At 52.3% G+C, this 13768-nt stretch overlaps 5 protein-coding genes across 5 annotated transcripts; 3 read left to right on the top strand and 2 right to left on the bottom strand.

Moving 5' to 3' along the window:
- Window positions 1–482: 482 nt before the first annotated feature.
- On the top strand, window positions 483–2442 carry MFIFM68171_02784 (Major facilitator superfamily (MFS) profile domain-containing protein; the record flags this gene model as incomplete). Its single annotated transcript, XM_071058206.1, has 9 exons — window positions 483–720; window positions 774–888; window positions 939–953; window positions 1010–1107; window positions 1172–1234; window positions 1385–1681; window positions 1903–1923; window positions 2020–2250; window positions 2315–2442. The coding sequence occupies 9 exons, from the start codon at window positions 483–485 to the stop codon at window positions 2440–2442; spliced, it is 1206 nt and encodes a 401-aa protein (XP_070914307.1).
- Window positions 2443–3487: 1045 nt separating this feature from the next.
- Window positions 3488–3883, bottom strand: MFIFM68171_02785 (uncharacterized protein; the record flags this gene model as incomplete). Its single annotated transcript, XM_071058207.1, has 1 exon — window positions 3488–3883. One exon carries the CDS (start codon window positions 3881–3883, stop codon window positions 3488–3490), a length of 396 nt encoding a protein of 131 aa, XP_070914308.1.
- A 41-nt stretch (window positions 3884–3924) lies between these two features.
- MFIFM68171_02786 (uncharacterized protein) lies at window positions 3925–5553 on the bottom strand (the record flags this gene model as incomplete). The annotated part of the gene is made up of 1 exon (XM_071058208.1): window positions 3925–5553. The coding sequence occupies one exon, from the start codon at window positions 5551–5553 to the stop codon at window positions 3925–3927; it is 1629 nt and encodes a 542-aa protein (XP_070914309.1).
- A 2080-nt stretch (window positions 5554–7633) lies between these two features.
- MFIFM68171_02787 (Alpha/beta hydrolase fold-3 domain-containing protein (Fragment)) lies at window positions 7634–8740 on the top strand (the record flags this gene model as incomplete). Its single annotated transcript, XM_071058209.1, has 1 exon — window positions 7634–8740. One exon carries the CDS (start codon window positions 7634–7636, stop codon window positions 8738–8740), a length of 1107 nt encoding a protein of 368 aa, XP_070914310.1.
- An 894-nt stretch (window positions 8741–9634) lies between these two features.
- Window positions 9635–12150, top strand: MFIFM68171_02788 (Glutamate carboxypeptidase; the record flags this gene model as incomplete). The annotated part of the gene is made up of 7 exons (XM_071058210.1): window positions 9635–10131; window positions 10185–10390; window positions 10455–10868; window positions 10926–11025; window positions 11082–11403; window positions 11470–11944; window positions 12023–12150. The coding sequence occupies 7 exons, from the start codon at window positions 9635–9637 to the stop codon at window positions 12148–12150; spliced, it is 2142 nt and encodes a 713-aa protein (XP_070914311.1).
- Between the last annotated feature and the right edge of the window lie 1618 nt (window positions 12151–13768).

Consider the following 13768-nt stretch of genomic DNA (forward strand, 5'->3'; position numbering starts at 1 on the left):
CGATTCGTTCACCGTGAAACTGACCTGCCCGAACAAGATGTGATTTAGCAACCCCAACGCAGAGACTACGCCGCTCATTGGCCCATTATACGACATCCCGTGACAATCTGTGTGATATTATGGCGGGTCCGGGTGCATCATAATGCTGTTGGTGCATGCTTACGCCGGCCCCGTTTCCGATGCTTCCGAGGCCGATAACGAACGTGGCACTGTAGCTCAGGCCCGGTCCAGGCATAATGATCGGCGCCGACACCGCTGCGAAGGAGAGTTCAAGTAGCGGTGAACATTCCTGCAGCCACCCGTGGGTGTAAGTCACGGAAGCGGCCTGCTTTCAATGACTCTGAATCCGCTTGCCTTCAATTATGTCACAAACACATGCCCACTAGGGGACAGGCCTGGAACTTCAAGTGGTTTCTTCAAGAAAATCATCTTGCGCAACTTCCTACTAAGTAATTGTTGATTCACGAACTACAACACCAGTCATGGATGGTTCTAAAGTCAGCAACGACACCAAAGCCAACGTGACGACAGACAATGGCCCTGATGATAGCGCTATCGTCACAAGGCTGGCTAACGAAGACAAAGTTGTCTGGTACCGCAAGCCGAACCTTCGGTACCTCTACTTCATGCTCACCCCGACTTGCATGGGCATCCAGATGACATCGGGCTTCCACTCGCAGACGGTCAATGCTATGCAAATATTGCCGTCATGGATCGACTGTATGATAACTCACATGTAAAACATATCCGTACTGAGAGAGATTGCCTGCCAGACTTTCATGATCCCCAGGGCTCTCTCAAGGGGATCATTGCCGCTGCCTACCCGCTCGGTGCTATCCTCTCGCTCCCTTTCATCCCCATCATCAACGACAAGTTCGGGCGGCGGTGGTCCGTATTTGCGGGCTCTTGAATCATGGTAGCCGCGTCACTGATTCAAGGTTTCGCCATCAATTGTCAGTAATCCCTACCAGCTTCATGTTAGTGGCAGCATGCTGAAGAAGGCGTCTAGCTGGCATGTACATTGCAGCCCGTCTACTCCTAGGCTTCGGCATTCCTCCGTGTCTAGTTTCTGGCTCAGCATTGATCGGAGAGCTAGGTTATCCAAAGGTAAGTCCGGAATCTACTAAATCGCACCACCGTCCAGTCACTCAGCATCTGACACAAACCCCAGGAACGCGCAGTCTTGACCTCCCTCTTAGCGTGTCCTATTTCGTTGGGCAGATCTCCGCGGCAGGTATATGTTTTGGGACTAACAGTATCCTGAACGACTGGGGTTGGCGCGTCCCATCCCTTCTCCAGATCGCTCCCCCATTAGTACAGATCTGTTTTGTCTTTTTCGTTCCCGAATCCCCTCGCTGGCTTGTATCCAGGGACTGCGGTTCAGACGCTTTACGGATCCTTGTCAAATACCACGGCGAGGGCGAGGAGACAGAGTTCGTCCGCGCAGAAATGGCCCAAATCCAGACGACCTTGAACATAGAGATGCGGACCTCCAGGAGTTCGTGGCTTGACCTCGCGAGGACTAAAGGCATGCGCAAGCGTCTCCTGACAACGTGCATGCTGGGCCTGTTCACGCAATGGTCCGGCTCTACCCTAGTATCATACTACCTTGGCAACCTGTTACAGATTATTGGGCAAAGCTCGTCGGAGTTCAAGCAAACCATCAACGTCAGCATATCATGTTGGTCTTGTTATGCTCTTTTATCGCATCCATGCTGGTTAAGAAATTCAAGCGCAGGCACATGTACCTCATCTGCACCTCCAGTCTATTTGTTTGTTTTACGCTTTATACGGTCAGCATGGAGCAAGCGATCACAGCTAAAGACGCAGGGCGCCCGAACCATGCAGCTGGTGCAGCCTGCATTTTCTTTCTATTTGCTTACGCACCGTGCTATTGTTTAGCACTGAATACGGTAACTTATAGTAAGTTGACTACTTGCCTTGGGCGGGCACGCGGAGAAACGAGAAGGAAGGGGAATTCATAAGTTATCAGAAAATTCGTGAGCTGACAGTTGACAGCGTACCTCGTCGAACTCTGGCCCTACGCCGAGCGGTCTAGAGGGATAGTAATCTTTCAGCTGTTCTCACGCTGCGCCGAATTCTTGACCACGTTCATCAACCCTATCGGCATGGCCAATATCGGCTGGAGGTACTTTATCACGTTCTGTTGCTTCCTGGCGTTTGAGGTCATATTTGTATATTTCTACTTTCCCGAGACGGTTGGCAAGACGTTGGAGGAGGCCACGTTCTGTAAGTTTACCCTAGCCATTTGCTATTTTGGTTTGAGTTTGAGTTGCTAATGAACCCTTTAAAGTATTTGAAGAGGATAGGCCGCTGGCGGAAAAGGCCGCGCTCGCAGTCGAGCAGTCGATCGCCCATGAGCTTGGGATGACAGGGACGCATATGGAAGACCGTGATACCAAGAAGTCATCAGCTGTGTGATTCCAGGTTACTAATTCAGTAGTGATCAATGATCATTGTCGGCTCGAGTTTAGCAGTCTCTGGAATTTCCAATTTACCTAACCAGTAGTTAAAGTAGCTTGTTGCTTCCTCGACCCAACCGTAAGGGGCGTGTTCAGTGTTAGTGCAGGTAAAATAGAGGCCCGCCGACGATGGCTTCGGAGCCGACGTATGGCGGTCAGGATTGGTTACCTGAGGCAGCATCAACACAGCCGCCGCCACAGCTGCAGAGGAGTTGCTGCTGTTATATATGGATTTCAATAGCAGGAGGATTCATACCAACTTCAAAACCGGTGATTGGATTGATGGTTACTGGCAAGTATAACGATACTCTCGGAATTGGTCGAAGACTAGACTAACAAGTAACGAGTTACAGCTACCGATTCGACCCCGTTGACGAGAAGGAAACATATGAGGCCAGAACACAAGAAGTCTCATCTTCATTCTTCACAACTACGAAGACACAGCTTAAGGTGGCCGACCGAGAGGCAGAGCGGGAGCACCGAGAGGAAGCGCGGGAGAGGTCTTCTGGGAGAGGTGGTGGATCGAGCACCAACACGATGAAGCGACTCATAGGATCTTGGCAAAGGCATAGACTAGGGTCAACCTGCGACGGACCCATCGGAATGTGGACTCGGGGGGATAACAACATGTCCGCTCCCGCTGACAGGAATGCATGATGCTAGTCTGGTCGGGATAAGGGGGGTTGCGGGGAGTGACATGCAGAACTCCATTGTCTCCTGATCAGGCGTTTTCTGTCAACCACACTGATACTCCGAGCCCCGCATCACACACCTGTATATTGGAGATCCGAAGACTGATGGCACCACGGTATGACGAATCCCTAGGTGCCTATAGCTATTGTAAGTGCGGGCAGTTCAGATACCAAAAGTGAAAAGTGAGCGTTGAGTGATCAAGAGGACAAACGTGAACCTGTGGAGGCGAGCAGGTACCTTATCCAAGAACAGCGGACGATTAACACCCTTCGATAACATATTCAAAGCACGCCTACTTGAACCCCCCTTATCTATCCCATTCGAGTAATATCAGTCATAGCCATATACGCCTCGAACAGCGGGGTAGAATCAAGACTCGTCTCAAGAAAGGCGCTACGCAAACACGCCCTCAGTGCGGCGAGCAACAGTTGTGTAGAGCTGATACTGAAAACACCTATATTCATAACTTCAGTGTTTCCCGGGTACAGAACGGTTAAGTCGACGGGGAACCTCTGGTTCAGGCCCATCAACGAAGGTATGACTAGGTAGGACATCAGCGTCCCAAACCCCGACTCAAGTTTTACGCTCTTGTCCTTGGACTCGGGGATCAGCCGGGCGATGCGTGCAATGGTATCGCGGAACTCGGCGCTTGTGAGCATAATAATGCCCACGGATGCGTTAACGGCCCCATTTCTAGTAGCGCCCATAGCTTCGAAGGTTGGGACCCTCTCGGTGATGAGATAGGACGTCATCTTTTCGACGTCGTAGAGGGTGCGAAACCAGGCACGGTCGGGTTTAAAGGCGAGGCACATGTTGAGTAAGGCATCGCCTGCTGCAGCGAGCTTGTCGCGCTGGTCGGCGGGAATGGCGAGTTGCCCGACATCATTGAGGATACGAGCGAGCAGGTGAGGGAGGGACTGGGCGCATTGCTGAGCATACCGCGGCAGAGGGAGGATCGGTCAGCACTCATGAGATAGCCGTCAGGTGAGAGTGGGAGGCTGAGCAAGACACTGGCGAGCGTTTGTCCTGCAGAGCGCCGGATGAAGCTTGGCGCACTGTCCGCTGTCCGCGAGTTGTCTGTCAAGGCCCGATCTTTGCCGAGCCGGATGAATTCGCTGTCGATGGAGTGGAATGTCGAGCCGGCCGCCTCCGTGAGAACTTGTGTCGCTTCTTCCGATAGCTCGACTTCTTCAAGCGAATATGCTGTACTGTGGTCAGCACCCTCCAGGCTATTCGCCACACTGACGAGCTCCTCGACGCGCTCGCTGACAGTGCTGAATTGAAAGGCGCGTGGAACGCCAATCTTCCTCTGTGACGGTTTCTGGAGGGTCTCGACCTGTGAATGGACAAAGTGACTGGGCATTCGGACGTGGTCAACGCTGGAATCATCGTCTGACGAAGATTCTTCGGTCTCAAAGTGCGTAAGGCGCGTAGTGTCTTGGGACATGGCTCTCATGTGCTGGTGTCCAGGCGTTGAACTTGGTCGTGGTCCAGGTGGCTCTTCCGCTTCGACATGGACATACTCAACATTTCCAAGACAGTATACATCACCCGACAGGGCCGGCAAGCATCCGACAGACAGCCAAAACATAGCTCCCACGGTGAGTACGTCGGTGGATACATCGCCCATCTGCTCACGGAGGTGTTGTGTGTAGTAGACCTTGGGCTCGGAACCGTCATCCAGTGTTTGGGGCAGCCATATGGTTCCGATGATGCCATGCAAAGGCTTAAACGCATGCCTGTCGTCGTCATACATCCGACTGGAATTTGTATATTTCCGCGACCAGTCTTGGTTGAGGAATTGCTTCCCGTAGAGTGTGAATAGTCGGTTCCGCGAAAAGAGTCTTCCTGGAGATGCTTGGATGCTCTTCACTTTCCCCTTCAGCTTAACTGGATTCTTTCCCAGGTCGGGACATCTTGCGTATCGGCCAACGATCCCGATAATGAGAATCCAGTTCTTGTGGAGTGGCAGCCAGGTTCGTCCCCCTGCAATCTGCAGCAGGTCACCCAGCGTCGAGCTTATGCCGTATCCCCCAAGAAGGAGGCAGAACTGCACCCAGCTGGCGGACTCCTGAGAAACGGACGATGCATCCATGTTCCATCTGAGAGTGGCGCTCGGCAGCTCGGGTGCTTTTTGGAGCAGCGGGACATGAACACGGCGGAAGAGGCGGATCGATTTCGTTACCGGGATACCTTTCGAGATGTATCCTCCATTCTGAGCCTCGCCCTTCTCTAGCTTGTCGAGTGCCTGGTGCCGCTCTGTCTTGCTAGCACGCCAGATGAGGAATGGGCCGAGGACGCCGACAATGGCGAACAAAGCTAGGGAAGCAGCCACCCAGGTGCCGATGGTTGCGGCAAGGTCGAGCTCCTCTGCCATAATGTAGACCCGGGAAATGTCTTTTGTTAGCTATGTGTTCGAAGTGGGGATAAGCAATTGTACTATACCAATGTAATTAGTGTCGTCGCCTCCATTTATAAAGTTTCAGCTGCGCGGTAAGATGTCCGATATCGAAATGCTGGTGAGGCTGCGTTCTGATCGTGAGAGCTCGACGTCGATTGGTTGTCGTCCCTGCAGGACGTTCAACGTTGCAGACGCTGATCGCCATTTTGACGCGAGATACAGCTTCAAAGTTTGCCAGTAGGAGGGGAAAAATGATGACTTGCCAAACTGCAAGACTGAGATTTAGGGGAGTAGAGGTTTGACTGGCAGCTTCCAATCCTCGACAAATGGCACCACAGACAACAAATCGTCAAGACAGCAACAACACAGCCGCAACTATTGAATCTCACCAAACAAACAACACACCAAAATGACCAAAACCTACTTTCTCATTCCCGGCTGGGGCATCCCCTCCACCTCCCCCCTCCTCGGCACGATCATCGCCAACCCCTCCCAACCCGACACCGCCCTCTTCACCCGCTCTCCCTCTACCCTCACCGTCACCACCTCCCCCCAACCACCTACACCTCACCTCCCATCCCTTCCCCTTCGGATCCCCCCAAATCCCTCTTCCACACCTTCCTAACAACCTACGGCCTCGGCTCCGAACCCGCCTTCACTTTTGACCGCAAGCATGGAATCCGCTCATATTCCTTCCGTGATCAGCGATCTATCGAGTTGAAGTATGATGTAGAGTTGTTGCATGCTGCGGCAGGGGATGCAAAGTCGCGACTCTCTTCGCGGACAAAGTCGGAGTATACCTGATCACCGGGATCAAAACTGTTTCGGGGGCGGGGGTTACGGTTGCGAGTTCCAAGGGGAGGGGGTGGGATGTTAATCTTTCCGTTTCTGCTTCGCAGGAGGGAGAGGAGGGAGAGGTGTTTGCGGTGGAGGTGGTGGAGGTGACAGTGGATGGGGAAGAGGGTGCAGGTGAAGGAGCTGGATGCGGGGGAGGGAGCGTTGCAGAAGAGGTTGGACGGGGACTTTGGCAGGGGACCTTTAGGGTTGTGCGGGGGGTGGATGAGAGCGTGGAGGGCGGAGAGGCGGTGCAGATTGTTACGGCTAGTCTGGCGTATGTGGATTTGTTGTCGGGTCGGCGTTGCCGCCTTTTCGGTGCAGGTGTCTGTGGGGTCGGCTTGGGGGCGGTCAACTGCGGCGCCTGCTTCGGGTCTGGTCGGGCCAGCCTTTGTGGGTCAGTCGCCGCTATGGTCGTTCCCGACGCCGGTTTTACCTCGTCCGGTTTGGCGCTGGGGAGAGTGCCAGGGCCTGTCTACGTATTTCCTGAGGCGGGTGTGACGGGTTGTATCGCGGGGTCGCGCCGCTTGCGCGAGTTCGGTGGGCGGTGTGGAGCAGAATAGGGCAGAATAAACAAATTTTGATTAGTGAGACCCTTCAAAACTGATGATCCTGCGGGTACAAGAAAATGGCTGCTTTCTCCACCCCAAGAACGCAAATACAGTCAATCACGTACGTTTCTTTCGAACCGCTGCTCCCGCGCGTACTAAGCTGATTCAGGTATAGCGACTGTATTTGCGCCACGAGCGGACCACGATCGCGATCTTTCCGACCACAGCCCACCGGAGCCCTCGCCGAAGCTAAGTCATGGCTTCCACCGCTTCTGAACACCAAGAGTTTCTAGGGATTGCTCGACCTTACTAGCGATGAACCTCCGCCGCGCTAGTCTTCCTCGAGCCTGCGTCGCCGCATTCCCCCCGCCCATCCTGGAGGAGGTGTAGGTGCTGTCGTCGATCAATTCCCCGAGGTTCCGATTGTGGCTCCGATGACTCAGTCCGGTAAGATGACGGACCCAATTGGCCAAAGGGTAATTGCTTACCAGTCCATGTCACTTCTCCAATAACGGACGGGCCCTGTTTTTTGTATCCGCACCAGATATGAACGTCCAGACGACTGGGTTGTTATATTTATATCTTCATCGAACGTTTTATCGTTTTATGTTGCACGTATACCATGCTAACTACCGTCAAGGTGACCAAGTCATTTGCAGTTCCGCCACAAAATGTCAACCCTACCGAGCTCCATTGAAGATCTTCTCTGCACCGGCATTATGAACCCTGAATTCGAAGCCGCATGGAAAGCCCGAGGTTCACCGCCTGGCGACATGCCCACTGATGTGCTTACGCTCAAGAAGATCGTTGACAAAAGTCTACCCGGACTCCAACAACAGCTCGCAGCGAGCCGGCCTGCAAATATCATCGAGACGGAACACGTAGTCCCCCTGAGCACAGGGTTCGCCTCTCGTCTCCTCGTCTGCCATGCTTTTCAAGACTCCCGAAACCGCGCCGACTCTAAGAAGCCATGTCCTATCGTCCTACTCTTCCATGGCGGCGGCCACGTACTCGGCTTCCCTGAATTCGACCTCAAACTAGCCCGCCAGCTTGCCCTCAACCACAACGCAATAGTCATATGTCCCTCGACTCGGAAGGCGCCGGAGGATTCATTTCCGGCCATGATTGACGACGCGTGGGCGTTTCTGAAATCCGTTGCCCGCGAAGCCGCATCCGCGGGAACGATGCGTTCCTTCCTACCTGCGCACGCAGACGCTGCGGCTGGCTTCATTGTCGGTGGCGCATCGTCGGGCGCCAACTTTGCAGACGTGGTAGCGCATCTGGCTCGTGAAGCTAAACTATCCCCTCCGCTAACGGGTCAAGTTCTTATCTGCGGCGGCTTCATCGACCCGGATCGTGTACCCGAGCAGTATGTGGCGAGGTATCTGTCGCGGGAACAGAACAAGGACGCTCCGATGGTGAACAATCATTTTCTGCGGGCGTTTCACAGTGCCATTGAGCCGGATGTTGACTCGCCGCTCTGGGCACCTTTCAATCAGCATCATCCTGAAGGTATTGCGGCGGGACACAAGGAAATGCCGCCGGCGTACTTCCAAATCTGTGGGATGGACATGAACCGGGATGATGGTCTGATCTACGAAAGAGTTCTGAGAGAGGAGTGCGGTGTTCCTACGAGACTAGACTTGTATAGCGGTTTCCCGCATTGCTGGTGGGATATGTATCCGGAACTCGATATGTCCAAGAAGAGGATGAAGGATACTCTTAATGGCTTCGAGTGGCTACTAGGTCAACCGGTCTCAGGGTCCCAGTACGAATGATATAATAACTGGTAAGACCGCAGGCGCCTGGGTAGGAATGCCCTGGTAGCACAGGGTAGCAGAATTATGTCATGGATCTACGTTACTATTGAAATTAAGCGCAGAGACTAGCTAGCAGAGACCACAAGCCACACCATGAATCACAAGCAAAGCTAGGTATTTTCGAGGTACAATGATTAGCCAACTACATGGAGAGGTCGAGGTCCTCAGAGCCACTCTAGAACTGGTTGAAGATCTCTCTAGTTAGAAGCCTCGAGCTCTTGATAGACGAATGTAGTAAAACACTTCGACCGCAACGAGCGAAGCTTAGATGAGTTACACGGAGGAATGGACTCTGTGTCAAGTCCGTCATCGACATCCTTCTCCTCTGCCCGATTCTGGTTCTTCTTGGCGCATGGAGGAGTTTGTTAACCCCACACGGTTCGGATTGCCCGAATCCGAGGCCTCAGCAATGATCTTTTCGGTCCCCTCATATCACGCATCTCCGTCTTACGCGGGGTAACTGCGGGGCAACCCATCCGATCAGGAAGCCATCTGCAATCACCGCTGACACCTTCCTCTAACGATTTGGAGTGCACCGTTGGCATGGCCTGGGATTTGATAACATGACGACACATGGTCAGAATTACACAAATCCTTCGTTTGAGTCCAGAGCTAGAAAAGCGCGAGCTTGTAGCTGCAAGTTGTCTATCCCCGGATAAGTAATTGTTGGCCTCCACCGCTATTTTCAGCTTACCGGAGTCACTCATTACCCTGACTACCTTAGCATTCCCGGCTTCGGTGATGCTGCGTGTTGCCAATATAAAGAGGAGAGATATACCACCTTCCCACCGCCTTCCTAAAACCGTAACCCGCACCCAACCCTACAGGCTGTTGTGAACCAAATGTAAAAAAATGAAAACCCAACTCTCGCTGTCTTCGTTGTTGCCACTGGCGAACCTCGCATCTGCGTGTTTGCGAGAGTTTAACCACAATCCTCGGCACACACACCGCAAGCCAATCGTCCCTCGAAATGAGGAGTGGCCGCCCATCTTGACTGAAAGGGAATCAATTCTCGTCAATTCCTTTGATAGCAATACTATTGATGACTGGTCCGCTTATTATGGCTACCAAGTCAAGTTAGCAGGCCTTGGTCGAGAAGCCGCCGAATGGACAAGGGACCGCTGGGCTGCAAACGGCTTCAATGCAGCTCTCAATGAGTACCACGTCTATCTAAGCTACCCGGTTCGGCAAGCCTTGGCCGTCACCTATAGCAACGGGACGTCGGCTCATGTCAACATCCAAGAAGACCCTCTCCTGGAAGACGATGTGACAGGCCGGCCGGATCGTATTCCGACCTTCCACGGGTACTCAGCCTCGGCCAACGTATCCGCTGAATACATTTATGTTGGGTGAGTATAGCCATATGTCATCACCAGACCAAATCCCTACTAACAAATCCCAGACGCGGAACTAATGCGGATTTCGAACGGCTTGTTGAGCTGGGCGTTGAGCTTGAGGGCAAGATTGCCCTTATTCGATATGGTGCTATTTTCCGCGGCCTGAAAGTCAAAAACGCTCAGGATCATGGCATGATAGGCGCCATCATATTCACTGACCCTGCTGATGACGGCAACCTGACGGTGGCCAATGGCGTTGAGGCTTATCCGCGTAAGTAACACTCTCTGGACCGCACCGATGATCAAATTGAGCTAAGCCTTTTGTGTCTCCACAGACGGCCCAGCCCGCCATCCAAATGCTGTTCAAAAGGGATCCGTTCTGTTCCTTTCGACTTATCCCGGTGACCCGACAACACCCGGCTATCCGTCCGTCGAGGGAGCGCCACGGGCGGATACTTCGTCTGTATTACCAAGCATCCCGTCATTGCCTCTCTCTTACCAAGCAGCTCAACCGCTGTTGCGAGCTCTAGATGGCTACGGACTCACAGCCGAGGAGGTCAATCGCACAGGCTGGAAGGGTGTTTTGGAGGCCGAATATCGCACCGGACCTGCGCCCGGCGTGAGGTTATCTCTCGACAACCTAATGAGCGAGAAGATTACCCCGATCTGGAATGTCATCGGCTACATTAACGGGACAAATTCGGATGAAACCCTTATCATCGGTAATCATAGAGACACGTGGATGATCGGTGAGCGAACCTATGCCTGAAAAGAAACCATGATATCTTACAATGATACCTTTGCAGGAGGCACTGGCGATCCTAACTCTGGCTCTGCCATCCTCGTGGAGCTCACCAAGGCATTTAAGAAGCTCATGGATACAGGTTGGAAGCCGAAGAGAAACATGTGGGTCCTAACTTTAACGCCAGACCTTCGCAGAACTGACTCGTCATGGCTACTAGAGTCCTTGCTTCTTGGGACGCAGAAGAGTACGGCCTGCTTGGGTCCACCGAGTGGGTTGAAGAGCATGTCAATTGGTTGAAAGAAACGGCCATCGCCTACCTCAACATCGATGTCGCTGTTTCCGGTCCCCGACCTGGCGTAGGAGCGACCCCTGAACTCCACAACATTGGGACAGAACTCATGAAAAAGGTCATCCACCCCAACTTCGGCGGTTTTAACCGGAGCCTCTATGATGCTTGGCAGGATGCTTCAAGTGGCCATATTGAGGTACTCGGCAGCGGGAGTGATTTTACAGCTTTCTTGCACTCTGGTATTAGCTCGGTAAATTACCCGCCTGAAAGGAGCCTCTTGTCTTTGAGTATAGGCTGACGCGGCTTTACACTTCAGCTCGACGTCGGTTCTGGGGCTGGACCAACCGATCCTGTCTGGCACTACCACAGTAACTACGACACGTACCACTGGATGTCCACCTTCGGTGATCCGGGTTTCCATCTTCACGCCGCCATGGGACAGTATCTCTCCCTTTTAGCCTTCCATCTCCTCGATGACGATATCCTGCCATTTGATCTCCCGAATTATGCAATCGAGTTGCGTGCCTATTATGAGGATCTCGTCGATAACATCGAAGCATCCGGCGAAGAACTCGACACCTCTGCGCTGGCCGGGGCTATTGATGTATTTGAGGAGCGAGCGAAGCAGATCAGAGACGTGGAGAAGCAGGCTGCAGCGCTCGGTGATAAGAATCTAATCAAGTTAGTGAATGCCAAGTACCGTGATTTTCAGCGTGGCTTTGTTTCGCAGGGAGGACTTCCGACGAGGGAGTTTTACAAGCATGTCGCGATGGCGCCGGGCCTCGATACAGGTGGGTCTGAACTTTCTAATTTAATAAATGGTTCTTGTTATCAAAAAAGCTGGCGCTAACCCCAAGACCCCATTATAGGTTACGCCGCCGTCACATTTCCTGGTGTTTCAGAAGGAGTGCAGTATAGAAACTTCTCGACTGCGGCAGAGTGGGTTTCTAGGACGGCGAAGGGAATACTGCAAGCCGCGGAGATCATTAAGCCCTGAGCGTAACCTCAATACCGGCGAGTCTGGAAACAGGCTGATCCCTAGCGGCTGATATCTGTAGAGGTTCAGTGTGTTGAAAAATATGGGAAACTCTCCCCAAATGCTCCGAGGTTCTCCCATTGTCTGACTGGAACCCAAGACATGAAGTCGAGATGCGTGTGTTTAGCAATAGTAATTACTACAGTATCCTCAAACTGCTCCGTACTCTCATTAAGCCACCCAGCGCCACTGTCTACCTAACCTCACCGACTGTTAAGCCATTTTTTGACTTCGCCCAGTCCGTCGACGATAAGAGCGAATCTATCATGCCCACTAGTACGACCGGTGATATCATACTCGGTGAAAATCTCTTCACTGACATTGACCTTGACGCGCCAGAGTCTCTTGTAGGTCAAAACGTCGTTGCGTGGTCCCCAACACGGGAATTTGACAACGGCCATGTCGCACTACCTCGGTAATTCTCAGGTTAAGCCTGGCGCAATTCATGCTAACTTTACTACCTACCTACGTTTTGACACTGCATGATTTAATAAGCAGCTGGAGGACCTGAGGGAAATTGGGAATTGGAATGGCTGAAGGTACTACCGGTTTAGGAACCAAGCGATATCGCAGTTGATTGGGAAATCAACCTCTACGGCAGGTACTTGGTTAATATAACAACAAGCTCAAAAACTCTTAAGCAACGTTGAGTAACTGGTATAAGATAGAGACTCCAAAAATGAATGTAAATTTTTAACACGAGCAGTCGTCCTATATATCGCATATTTGAGTGGAAAACGGACGGAGACATTTCCTCCATTCCCCCTCACACACCGCAGTGCTGGGACTAAGGTACTAAGCAAGTTGCGTCAATGTTTCTGTCCAGAAGTATTTAGACCGTTCAAAGCAAAGCAGAGTACCATTTAACCAATTCGGTTTCATGTAATCAGAGAGTGGTCATAACCTGCCAGCATAGAAGGAAACACGATCCATCAATCCGCTGGCGTTGTAGTGAGATAATGGTGAAGCGGGAGTTTTGTCTTTGAGGAGCCCGCTAACTCGGGCAATGAAACCCCTATAGGTATGGAGCCATGTTATTATAGATGAATGGAGATACGTGGGGTTGTTTAGCCCACCAGTTCCTCGAGGTAATTAGAGTACAGGCGTATACCCCCTGGGTATAATTTCATCATGGTCACTGGGCCTCATGTGGCCACCCGCCGACGACCCCCGCTTGAAATCCTCTGAGTTATAATTCGTTGGATTAAGGCGTGCTAGGATGTCACTATTCAAAGCTACTGAGTTATACTATATGTATATCCTAGCATCCAAGCGCTATATCAAGCCGTACACAAATCCTTTCGCCTGTGTAACACTTGATGGGATCATTGTTTTTGAAACGGAAATTCCACCTATACCCCCAGCGCAACAGTAAAAACGGCTGTGCATAATCGGGGCATCAAACACTGAGTTGGGGAAACAGTCCCCAGAGGGTAGGGTCCCTCTGGTCAGAGGGACACAGTTCCTAGGATGGAGCCCCGGGGGCTGGAACTTGCCGTGGGCCTATTTTCTTTCGCACCATAAGTAGGGCCGTCCTGGCCATTGCTCCTTAGACAGAACAATCAATCCAGTACTTTTC

The sequence above is a fragment of the Madurella fahalii genome (genome assembly GCF_045866475.1).
Source record: "Madurella fahalii IFM 68171 DNA, scaffold_2, whole genome shotgun sequence".
NCBI classification, from domain to species: Eukaryota; Fungi; Ascomycota; class Sordariomycetes; order Sordariales; genus Madurella; species Madurella fahalii.